Source organism: Mauremys reevesii, linkage group 1 (assembly GCF_016161935.1).
Source record: "Mauremys reevesii isolate NIE-2019 linkage group 1, ASM1616193v1, whole genome shotgun sequence".
Taxonomy (NCBI): Eukaryota; Metazoa; Chordata; order Testudines; family Geoemydidae; genus Mauremys; species Mauremys reevesii.
The window spans coordinates 27,729,547-27,756,992 of NC_052623.1; the positions used below are offsets into that span (position 1 = coordinate 27,729,547).

General features: G+C 45.8%; 1 protein-coding gene across 1 annotated transcript in view; it reads right to left on the reverse strand.

Moving 5' to 3' along the window:
• ME3 (malic enzyme 3) overlaps positions 1 to 27,446 on the reverse strand; it is a 200,650-nt gene that overhangs the window by 24,576 nt on the left and 148,628 nt on the right. Inside the window, exon 7 of the mRNA XM_039520379.1 lies at positions 3,714 to 3,823. Coding sequence (XP_039376313.1) covers positions 3,714 to 3,823 — 110 coding nt within the window. The remainder of the gene's footprint in view (positions 1 to 3,713; positions 3,824 to 27,446) is intronic.

A 27,446-nucleotide genomic window follows, 5' to 3' on the forward strand; every position in this document is an offset into this window, starting at 1 on the left:
TTTTCAACGGGGCGAGGAAACAGTCAAAAAATAATCCCTTTTAGCTGAAATCCCAGCTGCTGCCCCATGAATGAACCGAGACCGGGCTGAGAAAGGAGTGATGTCATCATCCCCGGGGAGAAATGAGGAGCAGTCCCTGAATGGGGAACACCCACGCAGCAGGGCACTGTGAGCCAGCTCCTGCCTCAGGCCTGGCCTAATGGGTTTCGTAATAAAAACAATCACCTCTTCCCAGTCTGTGATACATACATGGCAAACTTCCCACTCTGCGTTAGCAGGCCGGACAGGGCGGGGGAAGGGTTTTTATCCTCGGAGTCACTCTCACTGTGTTGCGTTAGGATGCTCTCTGCAGGAAGTCAGTATTGTTAACCAAACAATGGTGGGAATTAATCTTTCAAGAGATGGAGTCTTTTCTCTCAGACACCCAGGGCCAAGAAAGGGAGGCCGAAGTGATTCTGAGGGGTGGGATTTATACATTCTTCACACCCCTTCAGTATGGGCGTTTGTCAGACCCGCTAATCCTCTCAGATTCTCGTTTGGCTGCATCGCCGCTACTAAGCCGGGACAACCCCGCAGTGTAGATGCAGCCTACTCCAATGGAAGGGGTTTTTCCATGGCTGTACTGCCTCCCAAAATGATGGCAGGTATGGTGACAGCTATGGTGATAGATAGATGGTTTTTCCACACCCCTGCCCGACGCAGCTATACCAACCTAACTCTTGTGCGTTTACCAGGCCTTAGATTCAAATCCACTTACTGATGGCGAATTTCCCCTGTGACTTTGGCCAAGAAGCTTGAACTGTGCAACTCAAGCCTGGTTGCACCATTTTAGCTAACAGCATGTTTTTAAATCTGATTTTGTTAAACCCGTGCAAGCCCCTGTATGGAGACTGTTAAGCTAAATCCATATAAGTCAGGTTCAGGTTGAAGTAAATCTATTCCTTAATGACTTGAGCTAAACTGAAGCAAGAGTGCTTACACACAGGGCTGAGGACTGGTTTAACTAAATCATTTAAAACCCGATTTAAGTTAAATTGGCACAAGTTTGAAATGTAGACAAGGCCTGAGCTACAAAGGGATAAGAAGAGAGGGGCATAGCAGGAAAAGTAGGAAACAGGAGGGCATAAATTAAAGTCAGACTCCCCCTACTTTATCCCACACCTGCGCTACACCTCTGTGGTATATAGGTTATCCTGGCTTAGACTCAGTGGCCAAATTCAGAGGGGCTGGGTAAGGGGATGAGAATTACAAGACAGTATGAGTCCAAGTGAGCATAACTGAATATAGAGAGGCCTAGAAGAAGCTTCCTTCAATGCAGTCACACACTTCAGGACTTGTCTTCCCCCTTTTGCTGTCTGACATACAATTAAAAGGCAAACTCATAAACCTCCCAAGACAATGGTTAACTTCCCTGACACATCGCACAGCTACCCAAATGATTAATGAGCAGTTGCTTCCTCATCTGCTACAATGCAACCAGCCCCAGCTTGTGTGCTTTGCTGTAGGGGAGATCAGGAAGTTTGGAAAGCGGGAAGTGTCTATTGTTTTAGCATGTGGGGATTTTTGCCTATTAGCCAATTTCCTAAGGGCCAGATCTTCAAAGATGCACATATGCAACTGCACATGCCTAACGGAGGAGCACCAACCAATACCTGTGTGCTAGCAGAGTGCTGCATTGCCACCCCCAAATCCTGCCTTCCTTCATAGTGGAACCAGGCCAGCAGTGCTGCCAGGGGGTGCTCTGGCAAGTTAGATTCAGAGTTTGCTCCCAGGCACTCAACTGTGGGGTCTCCTCAGAGAGGGTGTTAATCCTCTCCCTAGATGGGCTCTCCACACCATATGCTTTGTCCCCCAGGCTCAGAGCTGCCATGTCCTTTTCATCTCCTCCCTCTCTTCCCTTGCACTGACAGTCACCAAATCCTGCCACTCTTCCCTTTGCAAATCTCAAAAAAGCCTGCCCAACCCTCTCTAGCCTCCTCACCAAAACCCTTGTCTGGGCCACAATTTTCTCCTTCGTACTCTGTCTAGATACTTATCACCACAGCATCTGAGCCCCTCTCCTCTGGCTTACTGAGATCTCCCCCATCTCACCCCTCTTCAATCCATCCCCCCTGTGCTCCAACCAAGCCCAGTCCTTCTAATCTCTACTAGCTCCACACCTCCCCTCCCCGCATATCAAATTTAAGCTTTGTCCTGGCTCTCAAGGGCTTGCAAAATTTGGCTCCTGCTTCCTGGTCTGCTCTCGCCTCCTTCCTCTGTCCTCTTCACTCCACCCAAGCTCCATGGATCTACCATTCCCTTCTGTGTTCTTCTCCTACTCTTTGTCACTTGGACTTCTTCCCCGTTACTCCACACATCTCCCTTTCCCAGTCTGACATGTCTCCACAAAATCCCTCCTCAGAACATGGTTCTTCCAGGATGGCTGCTCATCCTACCTCTCTCTCCCATACACCTTCATTCCCCAAAGTCCCTCTGGGGGCCTGATCGCTCTTGGACCTTCATCGCTGTGAAGGACCTGTTAGACAGCATTGCAGGATGCTGCTGGAAGGCGTGTGTACAGAGATGCCTCTGGGAAGCACCTTGTGCAGAGACAGACCTTGTGTGAAACTGGCACAACATTTCCTTTCAATCTTTTTCAGACACAGATTAGGACAAGTCCCACTGTTTGTAAATAGCTGATTAAGATCAACCCTCTGAACCTCTGCGTGTGCCAGTCAGGACTAGAAAAGGAAGAAAAAGGCGAGGAGACAAGAAGGAGAGGAAAAGGGCGGCCAGTTTCTAATGTGATAGGAGGATCCTGCTCTTAACTTGAACAATACTCCCTTCCACGTGTTGAGGGAAACAGGGGGGCACTGTGGGCTCTTGGACAGATGGGACTGGGGTTCTAATCCTGGCTTTGTCACTCTCTCTGTTCCGTGGTTTTGGAAGAGTCACATTAATCCCTCTGGGGAAAATTCTGCTCTTAGTTTTCTTAGTGAATATCCAGAGTTGCTCCATTTAACCTGGATTTACCCCAGTGAGGCTTTGGCTACACTTGCATTTCAAAGCGCTGCCGCGGCAGCGCTTTGAAGGGCTAAGTGTAGTCAAAGCGCCAGCGCTGGGAGAAAACTCTCCCAGCGCTGTCCGTACTCCACTTCCCTGTGGGGAATAACGGACAGCGCTGGGAGCACGGCTCCCAGCGCTGGGGTTTTGACTACACTGGCGCTTTGTAGCGCCGCAATTTGCAGCGCTGCAGAGGGTGTGTTTTCACACCCTGCTGCAGCGCTGCAAATTTGTAAGTGTAGCCAAGCCCTTAGGCTGACTGCAGAAGCTGTATACAAGGAGGAAGCCAACCGGGAAGAAAATAGCACAGGGGGTTTGCAAGGTTTAGGCCTACAGAGCATTTGAAGACTAAAAGCTCTACATAATTGCTAAGTATCATTTTTATTGTCCCAACCAGATTGCAGAAAATTAAGTCAACTCACTGAACTAACTAAAGCACTAGGAGAGCACACATGGTACATTTTCTCGCTGCAGAAATTTGCAGAGCAGCGAGGTTACTGGAAATGGCAGGCACACTTTTCAAAATACATTACTGTGCTTTTGTTTACACTGTTATTGCTTGTATGTAAGCTCTCTCAGGCTCAGCAGAAATCTGAGCTCAGTATATTTAATGGCCTTGTGAACTCAGTTGCATTTCCCTGTGAATCGGTCAGGATTGCATTGGCACTCACCCTGAATGTCATCATTGAATGTACAATATCTGTTGCGGTATTTGTTGAGAAGACGGAAAGCGTTGGCATTGGCAAAATCTTCAAACTGGATCAAGCAATTCATGCCATACCTGTAGTTTAAAGGACAATTAGAAGTGGATAAAAACCTCCACAACACAGGAAGAGAAGCATATATCTGCCAATTTTTTTTATAAAGACAACATGGCTGTATGTACAGAAAATATATATAGAAAAAAGACTAGTGGAGATAACCATCCAAGGAAGTGGTATATTGAGAGTGCCTATGTTAGACATCAAAATCATCCACTCTAATCAGAGGGTTTGTCTCCACTTACCGGGGGATCAGCAAGTGGCAATTGATCCATCAAGGGTCAATTTAGAGGGTCTAGTGAAGACCCGCTAAATCGACCGCTGATCGCTCTCCCGTCGACTCCAGTACTCCAACACACCAAGAAGCATAAGGTAAGTCACCACAATAGCATGAGGTAAGTAGACACCACAATAAGTCGACCTAAGGTATGTCGATTCGAGCTATCTTATTCACTTAGCCCCGTAGTGCAGACCTGTCCAGAGACTTTGCTGCCACTCTAGGGAAATGTATTTTAATTTGCACTGCATCAGGCCCTCCCATCTGAGTATCTCAATGTGCTACAGAAATGAGAATGAGTTAAGCCTCAGAACATCACACCTGGAGATAAAGAAGTTTTCAAGAGGAGGAAACTAAGGCACAGAAAAATTAGGTGACTTCCCAAGGTCACATAGGGAGTCAGTGCAGAAATTGGTCCCTGACTTGCTGACTCCTTGCCTGTGTTTTAAGCATGAGATTATCCTTCCCATTTGTACTGATTATACAGAAGGAATTATGGCTAAGGCAGAGGAAGCAGGACATCTTAGTTCTATTACCTGGTCTGCCACTGATTTGTCACATAATCTAGGGCAAATCACTTAACCCCTCCTTGCCTCAGTTTCCCCTTGGGGACAACAATACTTTCCTGCCGAGGGTATTCTGAGTATCAGTGCATTGATGTTTGTGAATCTGTGCAAGATCCCCAGAGGGAAGGCACTACAGAAGGACTAAGTAGCAGTATTACAAAGTCCCATCCATAAGGGACATTGAATATGTATTTGGGATAATGTTAAATACTGAACTGACCAATTTTCAAAGGTAAGGAAATCAACTTTTGCCCTTGATTCAGTTTATTTCTTTAGAAAGACAGTACCCTGCCTACAAAAGAAATATCAGTTAAAAAAACACCATCAAGAGTCCACTTGAAATCTAGGTGCTTGAAAGAAATGAGTTCAAAGCTGTTTGCATCACTGCATGTACCAGCCTCTGATCCCCCGACCATTGTGTGATTTGACTACTACATTCTCCTACATTAAAAAATGTTCCTCTCTCCCATGTTGCACTGAGGAAGATTGAAACACAAACAACATGTTATACAAAAATCACGAAGTAAACAAATTAGAGGAAAATACTTTTTTCCCCCTAATCTCTTTCTGTTACAGTCACCCTAGTTGTTACTTGTAGATAAATGTTTTCCAGACGGCAGTATGATTTCAGGTTTATGCATCTCTTTAAACTTTCAACAGTCATCTGACTCCTGTCTTTACTGCTAAACTAGTAAAATAAAAGAGAACGTGAATAGGGTTGTCTCTCAAATAACCATCATCAGACAACGTGAGGAGCATGAGGAATGAGCAATGCAGCGATTAGCAACCTCAGTGCTGTAGTTATGTCAAAGGAGGTTAAATGGCTGTTGCAGTATTACAAAAATGACCCTCTCTGGGACCTTAAGCAATGCAAAGGCAGCACTTCCATTCATACCTCCCAGCCAGTCTCTCCTTTTTGCCATTGACATTTGACATGAAAAAATGGGACACCAATGCTTTAAACTAGAAAGTGATACCAGGCAAATCATGCTTTGTTTAAAAGCCAAGATTACAGCCATCAAAAGCTCCATTCACAACTCTCTGAGTGGATAGGCTCAGGCGCCCTCAGAGTGTCCCAGATTTTTTTTGTGCTACTTTCAATTTCTACCATGTCTGTCGGCAAGGAGACAATGACAAGCACATTTATTGTCCCTATTTACCACTCCATCACGAGAAATTTAATCAGGCTGGTCAGACATGGTTTATAAACCATCTGGCCTCTCTAAGAGCCAGCCTATTAACTTTCTCTCTCCCCGCATCTCCTGCCCTTAAAGAGATATAGGGTGACATTTGTCAAAAAGTGCATAAGTGACTTAGGCACCTGCATCCCATTTCTAAAGTGACTTAGGCACTTAGAAGCCTAAGGCACAGTAACTTTCAATGAGACTTAGGCTCCTAAGCATCTACATTTTCTTTTAAAAATTCACTTGTAATCAGTCCTCTTTTCAGTCCAATACACAGAACTGAACTATAAAAAGCATTGCCCTGTTCTCCATGTCGGTGTTTTATTCACACCCCTGAGCAAAAAAAAAATATATCACAAAAGTGGTAGTGTAGACAAGCCCTTAGTGCATGGCAAGGTGGGGTGTAAATCTACAGTGCTCCTAGCTTGCTGGGCACTAACTGGCTGTATGGACCCTGCTACCAGGCACTAAAAGGTCTGAAATGTGCTTTGGGATACTGCTTGTGGTGTATTGAAAACTGAAGACTCACAAGCTGCCACTTTATACAGTGGAGTCGCATCATAGGCGCAGTTAGCTTACGCGATTTTAACTGTACGCGCTCAGCAAAACAAACAAACAAAAAAAGAGAAAAATAACAATTTAAATACTGTACCTGTAGTGCGGGCGATTCCACCCACCATTCCACTCAATGAGCGTTTGACTTTACATGATTTTCGCCTTATACACTGACTTCAGAACCTAACCCCCGCGTAAGATGCAACTGCCCTGTACCCTGGTCCTGCTTGCAGGCTAGAGGGCTCTATAGGGAAGAATCAGGTTGTAGGCAGCCAGCTAGGTGAGTTGTGCCACTCTATTTTAGGGAGCAGCCTGCTTTGTTTCTCTCTGTTTTGGAGTTCTTGTGTTTTCTGCATTCTAAGCAAAAAAGAAGTGTATTGTTACAACCTTTGAGCATGAGCATTTTTAATGTTTTTATCTAACGTCTCTGGATGTTGCTGAAACATAACACTGCTAGTACATCAAAGCACACTAGAGTACTTTTAAGTATCAGAGGGGTAGCCGTGTTAGTCTGGATCTGTAAAAAGCGACAAAGAGTCCTGTGGCACCTTATAGACTAACAGATGTATTGGAGCATGAGCTTTCGTGGGTCAATACCCACTTTGTCAGACGCATGTAGTGGAAATTTGCAGAGGCAGGTATAAATATGCAGGCAAGAATCAATCTAGAGATAACGAGGTTAGTTCAATCAGGGAGGATGAGGTCCTCTTCTGAGCAGTTGAGGTGTGAGCACCAAGGGAGGAGAAACTGATTTTTTAGTTGGCTAGCCATTCACAGTCTCTGTTTAATCCATAGTCTTTGTTTAACTTACGTGATTTTAACTATACCCCTCAGACAGAGACCAACACCTATAAGATCTTCACCAAAGATTCTCAAAACTACGATACCCACACGAGGAAATAAGGAAACAAATCAACAGAGCCAGATATGTACCCAGAAGCCTCCTGCTGCAAGACAAGCCCAAGAAAGAAACCAACAGAACTCCACTGGCCATCACCTTCAGTCCTCAACTTAAACCTCTCCAACGCATCATCAGTGATCTACTGGACAATGATCGCTCGCTTTCACAGGCCTTGGGAGGCAGGCCAGTCCTCGCCCACAGACAACCCGCCAACCTTAAGCATATTCTCACCAGTAACCGCATCGTAGTAACTCTAACTCAGGAACCAATCCATGCAACAAACCTTGATGCCAACTCTGCCCACATATTTACACCAGCGACACCATCACAGGACCTAATCAGATCAGCCACAACATCACTGGTTCATTCACCTGCATATCCACCAATGTAATATACGCCATCATGTGGCAGCAATGCCCCTCTGCTATGTACATCAGCCAAACTGGACAATCCCTACGTAAAAGGATAAATGGACACAAGTCAGATATTCGGAATGGCAATATACAAAAACCTGTAGGAGAACACTTCAACCTCCCTGGACACACGATAGCAGATTTAAAGGTAGCCATCCTGCAGCAAAAAAACTTCAGGGCCAGACTTCAAAAAGAAACTGCTGAACTTCAGTTCATTTGCAAATTTGACACCATCATTTTAGGATTAAACAAAGACTGTGAATGGCTAGCCGACTACAAAAGCAGTTTCTCCTCCCTTGGTTTTCACACCTCAACTGCTAGAAGAGGGCCTCATCCTCCCTGATTGAACTAACCTCGTTATCTCTAGACTGATTCTTGCTTGCATATTTATACCTGCCTCTGGAAATTTCCACTACATACGTCTGACAAAGTCGGCATTCACCCACGAAAGCTCATGCTCCAATACGTCTGTTAGTCTATAAGGTGCCACAGGACTCTTTGTTGTTTTTTAGAGAACTTTTAGTGCACGGGTCCATGTAGCCCATTAGTGTGCAGCAAGCTAGTGCGCTGTACAGTCACACCTTGGTTTGCCATGCACTAAGGCTCTGTGTAAACAAGCCCTAAGTCACTAGGGTTAGGGAGAGCAACAAAGCAAGTCCACATTTCAGATACCTGGGCCTGTGTAATGGTTGTAGTTGGAGACCATATATCAGGACTGGGTCCTATTCCTATCATTTACACTGACTCACTGTGTGACCTTGGCTAAATCACCCAGACCAACATTTTCTTACATGGTTGGCTATAACTAGGCACCTATTTACTTAGGTAAAGACTTTTCTCTGGTGCTTGGCACTGTAGTATCCAAGCGTCTCACAGAGAACAGCAGATTTCTCCTCACAAGGGAGGGAAGCATTAGTATCCCCCTTTTACAGATGAGCAATTGAGCACAGAGCAATTAAGTGAGTTGCGTCAGGTCACACAGGAAGCCAGCCCACTGCCTTAGCCACAAGACCATCCTTCCTTTCGCAAAAATCTGTTTTATTAGTTCTAGTGGCCATAATGGGCTAGGAGCTTTCCAAACAGAAGGGAAGGTCCCAGTCCCTGCCTTATGGAGCTCACAATTTAATAAGAGACAGATATTTTCAGAGGTGCTGGACACCCACAGCTCCCAGGGACTACAGCTGGGGTGGGGGTGCTAAGCACTTCTGAAAATCAGGCCCAGGGTGCCTCAGATCAGTTCCCCCAAAACGGAAGCAACCAAACGTAGGGGCTGCTTTGGAAAGAATTGTCTTTACCATCTAGAGCAGGGTGGGGAACTTATGGCCCGTGTGCTGGATCCAGCTCCTTGCTCATTTTCATCTGGCCAGCAGGCCAATGTTCAACTCACCTGCTGGGGGGCGAGGGGGCTGAGACTCAGGGCTTCCCCCCCATGGCAGGGCGAGCTGGTGGTCATGGAGGGGCTCTGAGTTTTGGCGCCCCCCTGTGGGGCTGGAGCTGCGAGCACTGGCTTGCCCCACCACGCAGGGGAAGCCCTGAGTTTTGGTGCCCCCCGTGGCGCTGGAGCCATGAGCGCCAGCTCGCCCCACTGCAGGGGGAAGCCCCGAGCCTCCGCACCCTCTGGCAGGTGAGTTGAATGTGTGTGGCCCACCATTGAGTTTTTTGGTGGGTCAATGGCCCCTGACACAAAAAAGGTTCCCCACCCCTGGTCTAGAGATCTGTTCCGCTGGTGAATGATCGGTTGCCCTCCTTCAGCTATTATGGCTCATATGTCACTTTCCTACCTCTACTTTGCCAATTCCTGGAATGGATATACTGCATCAGCCAGAAGAACATGAACCCTTTTTGTATTCTACTAGCATAATGGGACAATCCGGAACAACAATGGGGAAATACACGGTGTAAACACAGAGTGAAGCACACACAAGGAAAGAGCTTGACACCCATTTCTAACAGGACACATTCTTTTCCTTGCCCTATAAAGGGTCTGAGACCATGTGCTTTCAACTGAAATACCTTGTTAATCTTTTTAATTCCCTTCCTAGAGGCCACCAACCTGCTGCCAATTATTTGTGAGTTGCACAGTATATTTTGGGGATGGAGCAGTTACAAGTTCCATGCACTTTTAATCTTTTCACGTCAATCCTGGAAGCTACGGAGGAAACATCCAATATCATAATTCTTCCAAAACACTGACCACTGACCAGTGCCCCTCCCCCCTAAAGTGAAGCTTCCCAAATTTCTCTCCTCCACTAAAGCTTGTCAGCTAAAAGGGGTAGTCTGGGTTCCAATGGAATATGTTCAAGGAATGAATAACATGGCAAGTATCTGGCAAATATAATTCTCTTATCGATTATCTGCCAAGTGAGTGGTTTTGCACGTGCAAGGGAAAAAGTCATGATCAGCAAAATGCCACATCACCTTTAACATGTGCTGACATTTGCCCAAGCTGAAGAAAAATACCACAATTGGACTGTGTGGTAGGTCTCCTCTTGGCGCAATGCAATTTCAAATACTACACAAACAATGGGATTAGCAAATCTTTAACTAGGCATGCAATTTTTAGAGCAAAGTATCAGGCAAGCTATTTCCATTAAAACCAGTCTGACCACTGAATTAACATTAATTGGCTAGGAAAAATGGTGTTCTCGCACAGAAATAATTTGTGCAACCAGCACTTCAAACATCACAATGGTGGGAAGGCCTCTATGACTATGGGATCATATTTTCATGAGGATTAATTACTCCTGAACAATTTCTTTTCTGTGTCAGGCGCATAAATCTTTTCCTACCGCACACATTCCTCTCCAATAGCAGGCAGATGTGATGATAAGGGGAAATTGTCTATGTACAGCTTATGAATTCTGTTTGAGACTGAGGGGCTGGTTATGAGTGTCTAAGCTAGACTGCAGCCTCCATTTTGAATGTGTGGTTTGTTTTCCTTCCCTGTTGTCCTTTTACTTCCATGTTGAACTGGAATTCCAAGGGGTAGTAAAACAATAACAAATGGTTGTTAGTGTAAGTGCTCTCCCATTGAAATGGAACCACTTTAGACAGCGGGTTCGCTCCTATCCAGAAGGCTCAGTCTACCCAGGTGGGTTAGTTACTAAGTAATAGATTAGCTGGTAGAGGAGTCTGATCACCTGATGGAGCTGATCAAGGAGTCACTTGACAAAGGGGCTGCTGGGACCCCCATTTGAAAATATTTCAGGCTGTAATGCCCCCCATCTCATGCCACCCTTACTTCTGCATTGCTGCTGGTGATGGCGCTGCCTTCAGAGCTGGGCACCCGGCCAGCAGCCGCCACTCTTGCAACTCCTTCCACCAGGGCCGGCTCTAGACCCCAGCGTGCCAAGCGCGCGCTTGGGGCAGCGTGCTGCCGGGAGGGCGGCAGGCAGCTCTGGTGGACCTCCCGCAGGCATGCCTGCGGAGGGTCCGGTTGTCCGCAGCTCCGGTGGACCTGCCGCAGGCATACCTGCAGAGGGTCTGCTGGTCCCGCGGCTCGGGTTGAGCATCCGCAGGCATGCCTGCGGGAGGTCCACCAGAGCTGCGGGACCAGCGGACCCTCCGCAGGCACGTCTGCGGGAGGTCCACCAGAGCCGCGGGACTGGCGACCGCCAGAGCGCCTCCCGCGGCGCGCCGCCCTGCTTGGGGCGGCGCAATTGCTAGAGCCGCCCCTGCCTTCCACAATAGTCTTGCAACTCCCTTTTGGGTCAAGACCCCCAGTCTCAGAAACATTGGGCTACAGGTTATAAAAGAGAGGGTCTCTTGGCAGTCATTTGAGAGAGAGTGGGATTGATTGGTTGATTGATTTATTCCATATTCTGGAAGAGAAGCCATGTGCAGAAGGGGTAAGGAAGGATCCTGACTTCCTGAGAGGATTCTGGCCTGCTCCCAAAGAACTCTCCTGCGTGGTGAGGAAACTGAGGCAAGGAAATGTGTATAGGTGTGTTTATTATTTTGCATATATCTATTTATTTCTTGTGCTACCTGGGTAAAGAGCAATTGGGTTCTAGAATCCTGGGCACAGTCTGTCTGTCGGCTTTCACAGTCACATAGCCCTGAAGAGGTAAACTCTAAAGCAGAAGTCTCACATGGTCAGTGGGATTCTGGGGAACACGCAAGAGCTGCTAATGAGGCTTGAGGGAGATGGCACTAGAGTACTGGACTGTGGGTTTCCCACTGCAAAGAGGGGTATTAAACATGAGGTCTGCTCCTGGACTGTGTGCCTAGAGGCCCAAAACCAGGGCCAGTGCCTGAACTCTGCCCAGCTCCAGCAAGCTGACACATGCAATTCAGCAGTCTGGTGCGTGTCCAATGGAGGGGGCTTGATCAGATCTCCTTCCATCTATTTTTATCTTTAACAAACACTTCCTGAGGACAGTGCAAAGAGAGTATGATGCTCCATAAATATTTAATTTCTTTCTCTGCCCCTTCAAGTATGGCAGGGCAGTGACGGAACGCTGCATCTTTTTTCACCAAGGTATTTTTTGAAGGTTCAGAATGGAATCAATATTGCCAACCCCAGATGTTCAAAAATCATGAGTCCCCCCCCCGACAAAATCATGAGATTTAAAAAATATTTTCTTTTCTTTTGCCTTCTGGTTTGTGAGATTTCAGGCACCCTCAGGTCACATTTTCAGGCTTTTTCTCTGTAACCATGCGGGCTAGAAACTCAAGAACAATAATAATATCTGAGATTCTCACATACTCACAGGATTCCAGGAACGGGGCTTTACATAAAACATCCAATATTGCACAACTTGCAATAAAATTGCGATAGTTTTGGCACCATTGGAATGATTTTCAAGGACAGGTACTATCTATGCTGAGACTTTCAGAGGATTTTAAGGGATTTAGGTACTCAAATCCCACTGAAATTAAATGAGAGTTAGACACCTAGTTTACTGGGTCCGCTTTGAAAATCTCACCATTAATGTTTACTGCTCCTTCCTAGCGATACATTTGTGGCTTTGTTTAATCAGGTCCATCCCAAGCCTGGTCACAATTCTGAGGATGTTTTCAACACAAATTAGTTTATTTGTGTTTGTCAGAATTTCTGAGGAAAACATCGTTGCTTGACCCGCTCTATTCTGCTGACCTTGTGAGAGCTGCTGTGATCTCACATGCCACAGGTGAGATATGGCTGCGAGCATCCATGACGTGCTTTATTATTTGCAGGTGCAGGATGCCTCTAAGAAAAACAGCTGCCATATGAGCAGTGTAAGGATTTTGAGGATCTGCTCTATTATATTTCAGCACTCTTAAGTTTATGACAACAATCAAGAACAGCCAGGGAGCAGCACCTGCAGCAGCTTCTAGTTAGAAAAGAGTCCTTAGGTCGGTCCAGCTGGCATGTTACCAGCTTACATATGGCCATTCCGGACGCCCACCTCCCCAGTTACGGCTCTCAGTCTGAGGAAAGGTTGGGAACCAGCAACACAGAGTCACATTAGGACTGAGTGTTTTCCGGCAGGGGAAAGGCAAGGTGAGTTAGGACAGGCTCCTTCCAGGAATCTCTCCCTACCTACTATTTGCTCCTCTTCTCTGGCATGCTCTGCCAGAGCATGCTCCCCTGAAGTCCATCCGAAACCCTAGGAAAATGTTCAGTGCCTGAGGAGTTAACCACCCAGAGTTTAACTACCTTTATCGTAAAGCAAAGCTGTAGTATAGTATGTGGGATTTTGGTTTAACCTGGCTGGGGAAGCTTGAACAGATGGACGCCAGCGTCCAAATTGCCTACCTCCATCCAATGGATATGCTGGGCAGATTGTTTCCCTCCTCCCCCACTCCAGTAAAATGCAGCTTTATTACTTGACCTTCTAGTTTTGGACTCCAATATATTCCCGTTCCTCCAGGGCACAGTACAGTGTGTCTTTATTGGCACTATCTGCTCTTGTAACTCTCTTTATGTAAAGGTGCCTTTCCAGTTTGCATGAGTAATTTTTATCTTTGCTGGCTGTTAAAAGTTAAGTTTTGGGAGACTGTTTTCGCATTTCTCAGTCCTCCTTCCAAAGAGCAGAAGACAGGCTTAAAGGAATTCAGACACTTTAGGACAGAAATGTATGTATAAATAACAAAAAAAAAAAAACAAAAAAAGAAAAAAAAGGGGGGGTTATAAACACTAATATTAACCAAAATTTTCATTTAAAAATATTTTTTAAAATGGGCTGTTTTGGAGTTGCAGCTGGAACACTGGTTTAGTGCATGAGAACTGAGCAATTATACTGATTGCAAATCGATGAGGCTAGTTTCAGGTGCACATTTTTTAAGTCCATGCTTAGGGCTCTGTATGAACTTTTGCACATGTGCAAAACACCCGTGGGTGGGCAAAGCTCTGTGAATTCCCAACTTGGGTACAAATCAGATGCAGAAAATGTGTGTATGAGCATTTCTGAACATTGGTTTTAGGTCTTCACCTAGCTACAAGAAACATCTGTACAGACCAGAGCTTGTGCACCACTGGGCAAGTCTGATTAAGTGCTGGCAATCCCAAAGCACGGTCATGTAAGAGATCGGGAAGTAGAAGTGAGCTGAGCACTCATCGAATGAGCCCAAGCCTGTCTATTTCCAGAGCGTGCTGCAAACCCCAGGTGTTTGAAGAAGCCTTCTCACAACAGCAGGAGCCCACGGACTACGGGAATGGCATGCGGCTTAAAACAATTCCAAGTTTAAGCAGCAAACTCATGGATGGCAGGAGCAGAGGCTACTAAGGACTAAACCCTAATTAATTCTTAATTCTGTGCTCACCAGCTAGAGATTTTGGTGAGGAGCACACTCTAAAAACTTTGCCATCAGTAAGACTAAAGCCTAAAGCAGATCATATATGCCAAGTCCCCTGCTATCCATCCATTCATCCCTCGAATACTTATACAGACCTCATTGCAAACACCGAAGAGGATGAGGTCTCTCTCTCCCCCCAGTGCCATCAAGAAGCAGGCTTATTATTTGTTTTTGTTTTTTATGAATCAGTGAGATTGAGGGTGCTAAAGCCTGGGCAAAGAGGCAGGTTTTGTGTTTGGCTCCAAGTGCAGCAAGGTCCAGTGGTCACTCTTATCTGGTCTGGCACCGAGTTCCATGTTCCTAGTCCAGCTCCTGTCTCCTGTGGTCACAAGCCTCCTCCTATTGGTTGAGTGAACCATTGTTCTGGTGGAATGCAGCTGTTGTAGGAGGTCCTGCTTGCAGCGGATGAGACTGTCTCTCGGGTAACCAAGACTGATGCCATGCACATCTATGTTAGGTTAGTATATACCATATTATACAAATGCCTGGCAGTTATAAGAGCTGAATGGGCCTATGTTTTTCCCAGAGTTCTGTTCACTCATGCTAAGCTACATCCCACAATCCCTTGCAATAGTGCAATTCAGCATATGGCATAAGCAGATAGGAAACATGTCAAAATCAAGATCCATTCTACGTTCTACGTCTTAGTACAAGTTAGGGAGGTACTTTCATGGACTAGTGCCTGGAATGTTAGTATCCAAAACAATGACAAGGAAGGGAGCACACCTTTTGTGTAAGGTGAATTTAACAACACTGTTCAAGATTGTATTGTACTGAGCCTTTCTTCCCGTACTATGCCACTATTGACTTTGAGCAATAAACCTGACTGATATGGGTTATTTGGTCTCTTGAATATATTTCATAATTAACAAAAGTGTAGTCAAGCAAGTGACTATACAATTTACCAACAGGAGTAGCAGGACAGTGACCTTGATCTCGACTCTGTTTTCAATGCGGATGCAGAGCATAGTGGTGTATCAGGATGATAAGTTCCTGGTGACTTGTATTGGAAGGTGCTGCGCCTTTCTGAACAAGCTATAGCTTCCTGAGATCATGGGGTTCTCTTGCTACTTTTCCTAGATAAAGAGGATTGCAATAGTCCAGCCTAGAGGTTACAAATGTGTGGATCACTATCAGGGGCGGCTCTAGACATTTCGCCACCCCAAGCAGGGCGGCATGCCACGGGGGGCGCTCTGCCGGTCGCCGGGAGGGCGGCAGGCGGCTCCGGTGGACCTCCCGCAGGCGTGTCTGCGGAGGGTCCGCTGGTCCCGCGGCTTTGGTGGACCACCTCTAGGCTGGACTATTGCAATCCTCTTTATCTAGGAAAAGTAGCAAGAGAACCCCATGATCTCAGGAAGCTATAGCTTGTTCAGAAAGGTGCAGCACCTTCCAATACAAGTCACCAGGAACCTATCATCCTGATACACCACTCTGCTCTGCATCCGCATTGAAAACAGAGTCAAGATCAAGGTCACTGTCCTGATACTCCTGTTGGTAAATTGTATAGTCACTTGCTTGACTACACTTTTGTTAATTATTGCAATCCTCTTTATCTAGGAAAAGTAGCAAGAGAACCCCATGATCTCAGGAGGTCCACTGGAGCCGCCTGCCACCCTCCCGGTGACCGGCAGAGCGCCCCACGCGGCATGCCGCCCCAAGCACGCGCTTGGCGTGCTGGGGCCTGGAGCCGCCCCTGATCACTATGGCCAGGTCTGCAGCAGCCGGGTTGGATCAAAACTTCTAGCATGTTTTTTTCCACCTTAACTAACTGGGTGTTCAAGCACAGAATCTAAAAGGACCTCACACTAGTCCACAGAATTACATGGTGGTGGCTTCAGAGGAGGTTATGTAAGAACTTCCAGCCTGAAAGAAAATGTTCCAAAATGATAGGTGTCAAGAAGGCGAGGTGTTGAGAGGATAACATGTGTGTGTTTGGGCGTGTGGGTGTTGGTTCACTTCTTGTGGGAATCACAGAAGAAGCAAATCTCTACAAGGGATCTGAATGCAGAGAATGCGTTTGCTTGGTTCTGTCGCTATTGCATTGCTGAGCCCAATTCGCCCATCCATTCTATCCTCCATCACTCCTCAAAGCTCTGAAGCTGGTGTTCAGTGAGGCTGTGTTTTCCTGCCATTGCTCCAAAAATGGCACTGAGACCAGGAAGCTCTTTAACCTATTCAACCTGTCTGGTTTTTAATAGGCCACAATAAAAGCTAGATAATATTACCGCTCATGCATCTGCATTTGACCAAAGGACCATAGATTCTCAGCACCATTCCTGGAGTTTGTTCTGCCACTAAAGCACAAGTCTGCAAGCGACTAACCTTATTGTTGTTACCCTCATCCTTCCTCGCTCCTTACTCTTACACATAGCATCATGTCTAAAATTAAATTGCAAGTCCTTTGAGGTAGGGACTGTGTCATGGTCTTTACTGGCCCCACATAACTAACTAACTATAGTCCAAATTCTGGTTCCATTACTCACATTAGGCAGTATATCTTCTTTCACACTTAGCGCCATTGAAATAATAGATTTTGAGGGCAGAAGGGACCATTATGATCATCTAATCTGACCTCTTGCATGACACAGGCCAAAGAAGCTCAGCTAGTAATTTCTGCATCCATGGACATGTTGAGTGAGCTGCTATTCAGTGTGAGGAAGGGTATAAGAATCTGGCTCCTGTTCCATAGTTTCATGTTTTTCTAAGCAACGGCAACAGTGTAAGTCTGTTTTAACAATTAACCCCTCAAAACTTTAGGAAGTTGTTCTTCTTCTCAGGAGAGAGATATTAGGTGGGCCTCTGTAAGGATTCGTGTGTCGTCTCTCATTGTGTTATTTTCCACCACTGTGATCAACAAAGCTGCACTGATGCTTTGGACAAAGCTAACAAGAAGGATGCAGAAAACAAGATCTTTATGGATGCACTCTCTGCAGATAGGGATGCACATTTCTCTTGGAATGTATTCACAAGAAGATGTGTGAATCCCTGAAGCAGCAGGCAGATGTTTTGCTGATGAAGTTGCTTTCAGTTCCTCCAGTAGACAATTTTCTTTGTAATTTCCTAAACAATTTGACCATGCGGCCTGGTTCTTTTATCCACATTTGCATCTATCTCATCAACTTCTTCCAGCCTCATTACAGGTCATGAGATCATGGGGAAAAAATTCCACGAGGCAATACTCTGAAAAGCACCTGACTGGATAATGTAAGTCAAACTTTGAAGGACCGAGTCCATAGGCTCTGTGTGATGCATTTGCTGCTCAAGGTTGACAAGTCATTTCTATTCACTGGGAGCAGAATGCATAAACTATTTCCCCAGAGGCAGAAACAAATGTTACTCAAGTTCCTTGGTAGCAAGATTCCTACAGAGGTGGTTTCCAATTCCTCCTTGAATATAACACTTCATAAAAGCTCTCCAAGCCCAATTATGGAAGAGAACTGCTTCACATATTGAGTCTCCACCTTTGGCCTTATATAAAGCCAGGTAAAAGAAGAGGTATTTTCTCCCTTGCCCTTGACATTCCTCATCATATACTTGCCAGTTTCATAATGGGAAGGCCACCTCTCAGCCACCAGCCTTGTCTGTGCCTCACAAGCGATTGGCATGTAGGCTGAAAATCCACAAAGATTCCTGGGCTGCAGGAACTTGGCTAGAAGTTGGCCACTGAAGAAGAGATGAACAGGATTTCCCCACTCAGAGCTGCACCCAGCACTTTGCAGGGGCTGCCAGGTACCAGATCAACAGAATCCACTGCAGAAGATAAAGGCAGCAGCCCGAGAGTCTTCATTTCCCTTGCTTATGAAAGGGAGCTACCCACCAGGCTCTGGCAGCATTGTGGTGGCTTTCCAGGCTATCCCACAGGAATGACAGAAGGTGCTGTAGGTAGAGGAAGGGCTGGGTCCAGCTGGTATGTACTAAGAGAGAAAAAGGCAAGTCACTTCCCCCCGGTCCCTTGCAAGTCCTGGATTCCTGCTCAGGGGAGTCCAGCTGAAGAGTTGTCCATCCCCTGAGGCAAGCGTACAGGGATCAGAAAAAAAGACCTTGTGCAAGCTGGAAACAGAGCAGCAGCCAGAAGCTCCAAAAGAGCAGGCACCAGCAGAATGGATCAGGTAGAGAGTTTGCAGGGAGGGGGGAAAAGATTTTCATGCCCAGCCCTTTTACAAGGGTTCGCAGTCTAGGCCAAGCTTTGCTGTTGTGGATCCACTAGCTCCCTCCCCACCTGCAACTGGACCAGTAGCCCTTTGGCTGGTAGTTCAAGGGCAGCTGGAGCTCCTGCCTGAGCAGGGCCACACACCAGGATTTGGCTAAGGCATACAAGGGTACAGCTACACTGCAATTAAATGCCTGTGGCTGCCCTCTGCCAGCTGACTCGGGCTTCCAGGGCTCAGGCTGCAGGGATCTTTAATTGCAGTGAAGATGTTTGGGCTTGGGCTGGTGCCTGGGCTCTGGGACACCCCCCCACAAGTTTTGTTTTTCCATTGTTCTCACAGCTTTACTTCTGGCCAAGGGGAGGAAACCATGTGGGCTGCAGGGAGAGAGCTGACAGCCTGGACAGTACGAGGGACAGGTGACGGTGCTATTACTAATAGCTAGTACTGTGTGTACTGCTATTACACACATTGGGGTTTAAAGAAAAAAGTCCCTTTAATTTTTATAGTACCTGTGTAGCTAAGAGACTTCCCTTAAGAACGGACAGAGTAGAAAACAGCCGGCAATATTAAAATAAAAGCAGGCACCAGGGTTATTATAGCACAGAAACCCGCACACAAGGCAGAGTTTTACATCACCTGCCCTGATGGCATTATTTATCCAGTATCGATAGCTGTGACAAGGGCTTTACAGACATTTGGTAACAGTGGGCAAATTTGTTCGTACCTGTAAATTTGCCTTCTCGCCATAGGTCTAGGTTACGGACTGTTGGATAAGCCACGCTCACAGGACTCCTGGATGCAGCTCTGTGCCTGCAAGTTTTGGTGCCCAGTCGTTCCTCCAGAAGAGCCCAGGAACTGCACCACGAGCCCAGTAGTCTGCATCTATCTGTGAGACGCAGCTCATTGTGCTCTAATTGCGGTTTGCCTTCACTTATTCCAGAATATATATTCCATCCTAATACTGAGCGAGAGTCAGACTGGGTCCACGACAACGTCAATCCAGGGGCTGGGCCCTAGAGGCATAAAGTCTGCTGAGGGGTAAGATAGGGTTATACCAACGAGGGTCTGAAAGGGATAGTGCAGCTAAAATGGGGTACAGCACGTTCTGGGGATTGGGAGTGGCCAGGGGATGCAACAGTGCTAGCATGGAGTCCTGGGCACAAACTAACCCTGCCTCATGGCAGAAAACACCAAAGGCAGCAAAGCCACCTGCCCTCCCTCCAGACATATCTTTTACCTAGAAAAGCTACAGTAAATCAGGTCTAGCTGTAAATGCACAAGCCAGAAAGCCCCAGTGAAGGATAAAACTGTTGCATTCCAGATCAGTCAAGGTCATGCACGAAGTGTGAACGCCCATTACCAGAGGGACAGTAATCCAGCATAGCCGCAGTGGTTGAAGTTCAGTCCTTAATCAGTAACAGGAAGTCATGCTAGTGGAGCCAGGAGTACAGTATCAGTACAGCTCTCCCACACTCAATATCCTACCCTGCTCAAAAGCAAGTCACTGTGATCATGTGAGGAGTTCAGCTCTTTCACTTCATCACAGGGGTCACTCAAAGAAGGTCACTGGAAGGACCACAGGGGCATTCTCGTTTAGGATTCCATGGCTGATCTATCTTCTTGTCTGTTTTGAGAACCGTGCTGCAGCTTGGTAGTTTCAAAAGGGCTGCTCGGTGCATATTTAAAGCCACTTCACTCCAATTCAAGGTGGACATAGAGGAAATTCAAGCCCCGAGCTCCATGGAGGTAGAGATGGGGGATATGCAGCTAGCTCTCTGTGAAAGAGGTCCTGGATTTCAGTCTCTTCCCTAGCAGCCTAAATTTGGCTTCCAGGACATCTCTCCTACCCTTCCCTATGTCATTGGTACCTACATGTACCACGACCACCGGCTCCTCCCCAGCACTACACATAAGTCTATCTAGATGCCTCGAGAGATCCGCAACCTTCGCACCAGGCAGGCAAGTCACCATACGGTTCTCCCGGTCATCACAGACCCAGCTATCTACATTTCTAATAATCGAATCTCCCATTACTAACACCTGCCTTTTCCTAGAAACTGGAGTTCCCTCCCCCTGAGAGGCAACCTCAGTGCGAGAGGCAACCCCAGCACCATCTGGAAGGAGGGTCCCAACTACGGGAAGGTTTCCCTCTGCTCCCATAGACTGCTCTACTTCCCTGGGCCCTTCTTCCTCCTCAACAGCACAGGTGCTGTCTAAGCGGAGGTGGGACAATTCTACAGTGTCCCGGAAAGCCTCATCAACATACCTCTCTGCCTCTCTCAGCTCCTCCAGTTCCGCCACCCTGGCCTCCAAAATCTGTACATGGTCTCTGAGGGCCAGGAGCTCCTTGCACCGACTGCACACATACGCCACCCGCCCACAGGGCAGGTAATCATACATGCTACACTCAGTACAATAAACTGGATAGCCCCCACTCTGCTGCTGGGCTTCTGCCTGCATTGTCTCCTAGTTAGTGAAAGGGTGGTTTACAGAAAGTAGTTTCGGAATGTAGTTTGGTTTATAGGTTTTAGGATTTTAAGGGGGGCTACAGGGAAGGGGTTACGGCCGGCGAGGGACTCCCACTCCCTTCCCAACTCCCTTGCGAAACTCCCTGTTAGCAGCCCCTGTTCGCAAAGCTCCCTGGTCGCTTGTGCGCGGCTTTATAAAGCCCTGGCCTGAGTGAATGCCCCGCCCACTGATTAAGGCTCAGCCAATTACCAGAGGCTTCGAGCTTTCAAACCTGCCTCCAACTGCCAGCCAGAGCACATGGTCCCTCAAACAACCAAACAAACAAACAGACTGACAAACACAAGCTCAGCACACAGCAAGTAACCCCCAAACACAAACAAACACACACTACAGACAGTCACTTACCCCACAGATGCTGTATTAGCTCCTCCTTCACCTGGAGAACTCCCTTGCGAAACTCCCTGTTAGCAGCCCCTGTTCGCAAAGCTCCCTGGTCGCTTGTGCGCGGCTTTATAAAGGACCTCTATGGTGGCATTTTCAGAAATGCTCCCAGTTCCACGCGCAGGGCCAGGGCCAGGTAGGCAGGCAGAGCTTCAGAGTCTCAATGCGTGGATGAGACGATGGTGTAGAGAGGAGGGGTTTACGTTCATTAGGAACTGGGGAAACTTCTGGGATGGGAGGAGCCTATACAGGAGAAATGGGCTCCACCTAAACCAAAGTGGAACCAGACTGCTGGCGCTAAACATTAAAAAGGTTGTAGAGCAGTTTTTAAACTAGGAGATGGGGGAAAGCCGACTGCTGCAGAGGAGCGTGTGGATCGGACACAGACTTCTCTTAGGGGAGAGTCTGATGATAGAGAATCTCCAGGTTATAGTCAGGAGCAGAGGAATGAGAAATATAATGTAAGGGCCGGATCAGGTGATAAACAGTCACATAAAAAAGAATCTGGCACATCAGAAAAAGGCAGGCTAATAAACAGGGACAAGTTTTTAAAGTGCTTGTACACAAATGCCAGAAGTCTAAATAATAAGATGGGTGAACTAGAGTGCCTTGTGATCAAGGAGGATATAGATATAATAGGCATCACAGAAACCTGGTGGACTGAGAGCAATCAATGGGACACAATCATTCCGGGGTACAAAATATATCGGAAGGACAGAACAGGCCGTGCAGGGGGAGGAGTGGCACTATATGTTAAAGAAAGTGTAGATTCAAATGAAGTAAAAATCTTAAGCGAATCCACAGGTTCCATAGAGTTTCTATGGATAGAAATTTCATGCTCTAGTAAAAATATAACAGTAGGGATCTATTATCGACCACCTGACCAGGACAGTAATAGTGATGATGAAATGCTAAGGGAAATTAGAGAGGCTATCAAAATTAAGAACCCAATAATAGTGGGGGATTTCAATTATCCCCATATTGACTGGGAACATTTCACTTCAGGACGAAATGCAGAGATAAAATTTCTCGATACTTTAAATGACTGCTTCATGGAGCAGCTGGTACGGGAACCCACAAGGGGCGAGGCGACTCTAGATTTAATCCTGAGTGGAGCGCAGGAGCTGGTCCAAGAGGTAACTATAGCAGGACCGCTTGGAAATAGTGACCATAATACAATAGCATTCAACATCCCTGTGGTGGGAAGAACATCCCAACTGCCCAACACTGTGGCCTTTAATTTCAAAAGGGGGAACTATACAAAAATGAGGGGGTTAGTTAGACAAAAGTTAAAAGGTACATTGACTAAAGTGAAATCCCTGCAAGTTGCGTGGGCCCTTTTTAAAGACACCATAATAGAGGCCCAACTTCAATGTATACCCCAAATTAAGAAAAACTGTAAAAGAACTAAAAAAGAGCCACCGTGGCTTAACCACCATGTAAAAGAAGCAGTGAAAGATAAAAAGACTTCCTTTTAAAAAGTGGAAGTCAAATCCTAGTGAGGCAAATAGAAAGGAGCACAAACGCTGCCAACTTAAGTGCAAGAGTGTAATAAGAAAAGCCAAAGAGGAGTTTGAAGAACGGCTAGCCAAAAACTCCAAAGGTAATAACAAAATGTTTTTTAAGTACATCAGAAGCAGGAAGCCTGCTAAACAACCAGTGGGGCCCCTTGACGATGAAAATACAAAAGGAGCGCTTAAAGATGATAAAGTCATTGCGGAGAAACTAAATGGATTCTTTGCTTCAGTCTTCACGGCTGAGGATGTTAGGGAGATTCCCAAACCTGAGCTGGCTTTTGTAGGTGACAAATCTGAGGAACTGTCACAGATTGAAGTATCAGTAGAGGAGGTTTTGGAATTAATTGATAAACTCAACATTAACAAGTCACCGGGACCAGATGGCATTCACCCAAGAGTTCTGAAAGAACTCAAATGTGAAGATGGAACTATTAACTAAGGTTTGTAACCTGTCCTTTAAATCGGCTTTGGTACCCAATGACTGGAAGTTAGCTAATGTAACGCCAATATTTAAAAAGGGCTCTAGGGGTGATCCCGGCAATTACAGACCGGTAAGTCTAACGTCGGTACCGGGCAAATTAGTTGAAACAATAGTAAAGAATAAAATTGTCAGACACATAGAAAAACATAAACTCTTGAGCGATAGTCAACATGGTTTCTGTAAAGGGAAATCGTGTCTTACTAATCTATTAGAATTCTTTGAAGGGGTCAACAAACATGTGGACAAGGGGGATCCAGTGGACATAGTGTACTTAGATTTCCAGAAAGCCTTTGACAAGGTCCCTCACCAAAGGCTCTTACGTAAATTAAGCTGTCATGGGATAAAAGGAAAGGTCCTTTCATGGATTGAGAACTGGTTAAAGGACAGGGAACAAAGGGTAGGAATTAATGGTAAATTCTCAGAATGGAGAGGGGTAACTAGTGGTGTTCCCCAAGGGTCAGTCCTAGGACCAATCCTATTCAATTTATTCATAAATGATCTGGAGAAAGGGGTAAACAGTGAGGTGGCAAAGTTTGCAGATGATACTAAACTACTCAAGATAGTTAAGACCAAAGCAGATTGTGAAGAACTTCAAAAAGATCTCACAAAACTAAGTGATTGGGCAACAAAATGGCAAATGAAATTTAATGTGGATAAATGTAAAGTAATGCACATTGGAAAAAATAACCACAACTATACATACAACATGATGGGGGCTAATTTAGCTACAACGAGTCAGGAAAAGATCTTGGAGTTATCGTGGATAGTTCTCTGAAGATGTCACGCAGTGTGCAGAGGCGGTCAAAAAGCAAACAGGATGTTAGGAATCATTAAAAGGGGATAGAGAATAAGACTGAGAATATATTATTGCCCTTATATAAGTCCATGGTACGCCCACATCTCGAATACTGTGTACAGATGTGGTCTCCTCACCTCAAAAAAGATATTCTAGCACTCGAACAGGTTCAGAAACGAGCAACTCAAATGATGAGGGGGTTAGAGAAGGTCCCAGATGAGGACAGATTAAAGAGGCTAGGACTCTTCAGTTTGGAAAAAGAGAAGACTAAGGGGACATGATAGAGGTATATAAAATCATGAGTGAGGTTGAGAAAGTGGATAAGGAAAAGTTATTTACTTATTCCCATAATACAAGAACTAGGGGTCACCAAATGAAATTATTAGGCAGCTGGTTTAAAACAAATAAAAGGAAGTTCTTCTTCACGCAGCGCACAGTCAATTTGTGGAACTCCTTACCTGAGGAGGTTGTGAAGGCTAGGACTATAACAATGTTTAAAAGGGGACTGGATAAATTCATGGTGGCTAAGTCCATAAATGGCTATTAGCCAGGATGGGTAAGAATGGTGTCCCTAGCCTCTGTTCGTCAGAGGATGGAGATGGATGGCAGGAGAGAGATCATTTGATCATTGCCTGTTAGGTTCACTCCCTCAGGGGCACCTGGCATTGGCCACTGTCGGTAGACAGATACTGGGCTAGATGGACCCTTGGTCTGACCCGGTACGGCCTTTCTTATGTTCTTATGTTCTTATGAAACCTGCACATCAAAAACTGAAACTAAGCCAATCTGGCCTTGATTTGAGGTGTTATTACCAACCCCAAAATGGGGCTGGGTTCACAAAGCAGGATCCATTTATAGCTCTGGCCGAGCATCACGTTGATATTTTCAGGTCAATAAACTATATTAAATGTAAAGGCCAAATAAATAACACAGCGGATACTGTACTGATTATTGAGCATCATAAAAGCGGCCACTGGATTCCCAGTCTGATGCATTAGAGAGCTGCTGAAACCAGAGGAACTTGTTGCAGAACATATGCCCAGCTTCCTGCAGGGCACTTGGGACCTTGTCTTTAGCTCTGTACGTGGGTAAACTACTGGGCGGAGCTCAGGGAAAAACAAATCTCATTCAAACCAAAATGAAAAGAACTCCTTAGAGCTGCTTTCCCTCTCTTTCCATTTGAATTCCCCAACACTTGGTCTCTGATTGTCTCCTGCACCCTGTCAAATGGAACAGGCTCATAAAAGAGACAGCTTCTGTTTTCACAATTACCCTGGTAATCAGCTGTGATGGGAAAGGAAAAGGGAGAGAAGTTATGACAGCTTAATGAGGCTTCAGTGACACAATCTGCTGGAGTGTGGAAGTGCCTCTCCCAGGGTCTATACTTTGTTTGCTCAACATCTGTCAGCAAGCGAGCGAGGCTGGCTTTCACAAGGGAGGCTGTTCGCTTTGGGATGGCCCATCCATCAGCACTTCTGGCCATTTGGAATCACGGTAACACTGTTACTTTACAATGGGACTATGGAAGAGATGATGGGAGGTGGAAGTGGAGTAAGAAAGAAGGAATTCAGGAGAAAGAGAGGAGGAAAAAAATTGACAATCTTTTAAAAACTCCACAGCTCAATCCCAGATCTTGGTTAGGTTGTTTGGTTTTTTTTAAGGGAGTTTGCCAATAAAGCATATTATTAGTGTATAGACTGAGTCTTATCACACTGCAAGGGCATCTAACTCTCCACATCACAAAGAAAATATACCCTGGCACATAGGCATCCCACTCAGGTCTTTAGATTTCAAGCACAGTTTTCTCTGATATGTGGCGATTATGGGATATTCCTTCTGATAGGATCCCTGGATGAAGCAAGTGAGTTTTTATTCCAGCCTTGAAAATTTACCAGTCCAGATGCGAAATCTACCCACTCTCCTTTTGCTCCGGCAACTGAAGATAATGTAGATATGCAAACATGCCCATCGCAGAAAACCCCCCACCCCAATTACTTGCTGTGGGCAAGTAGCATTTTGCAACGCTGCTTAATCCTAAAATCCATGGCCTGAGCTCAGTGGGCCAAATTCTGGCTTCCACTGGGGATAATGAGAGCTGCAAATACAAGAATTTGTCCCTTAATAGGAAGTCCTTTCTTGCTTTTAGGTGAAACAGTAATGAATGGAGGTTTAGACACTGGGAAAATGCAGATCTTTCTTCCAGCTATTTTGAGAAGGGCCTTCATTAATAATTTGGTCTAAAAATGCCCATAAGTCTCATTTTATTGGCAAATACATTAGTGCTAACTGTGGAGCTACTGCTATACCCATCCATTATTCGGTGGCTATTATGAAGCCTTGAGCCTTTGCCTCTGAGTGGAGATGCCTCCAGCCATAGAAATTGGAATAGCTTCTGTTTGATTTTTTTCATACATTAGAACAATGAATCTTCACTCTATTCTCCTTCCTGTGTTCTGACACATTCCACTTCCTTGACACATGTCGCTAAAGCAGTAGTTACTAGCTGGGACAGGAGGTGCTCCGGGAAACGAGCTGACCACTGACTTACATGAGAATTTAAAGGACCCTCATAAACCAGATTAAACTTTTTACATGACTAGCCTGTCTCCATTTTGGCGAATTCAAGAATTGTTCTTGCAAACCCTCTCAATATGAACCAAATTAACCTGGTTAATTAATCATTAGGGACCCAAAAGATCCCCCCAAAATAATCAGACAAGCTCTCCCTTCAGACTGTGGGTTTATTCTCAGATGATTCTCGGATGATTCTGAGAAGTGCTATTCTTATGAACAACAAAAGTCAGAGCCCAGAGTCCGGATTTCAGGGATCAGAGCTTTTCAAATTCAAAGGTTGCTTCACAAATACCACTGAGGTTAGCTACAATATGACAGCACTTTCATGCCATTTTCTGCTTCATTTCATGACCTGGCTGGAAGTTCAGGGTAACTGTTCAGGTGGTAATCCAAGACCAAATGAATGCCTGCTGAATCCATTCAAGCCTGCTGAATCCAGTTCAGCCCAGAGTTACCACCTTTCCCAACACCAGGGTCTTTGCAATAAAGAATAATTATTAAAACGAGCACTGGAAGAAGTAGTAATAATACAATTCTA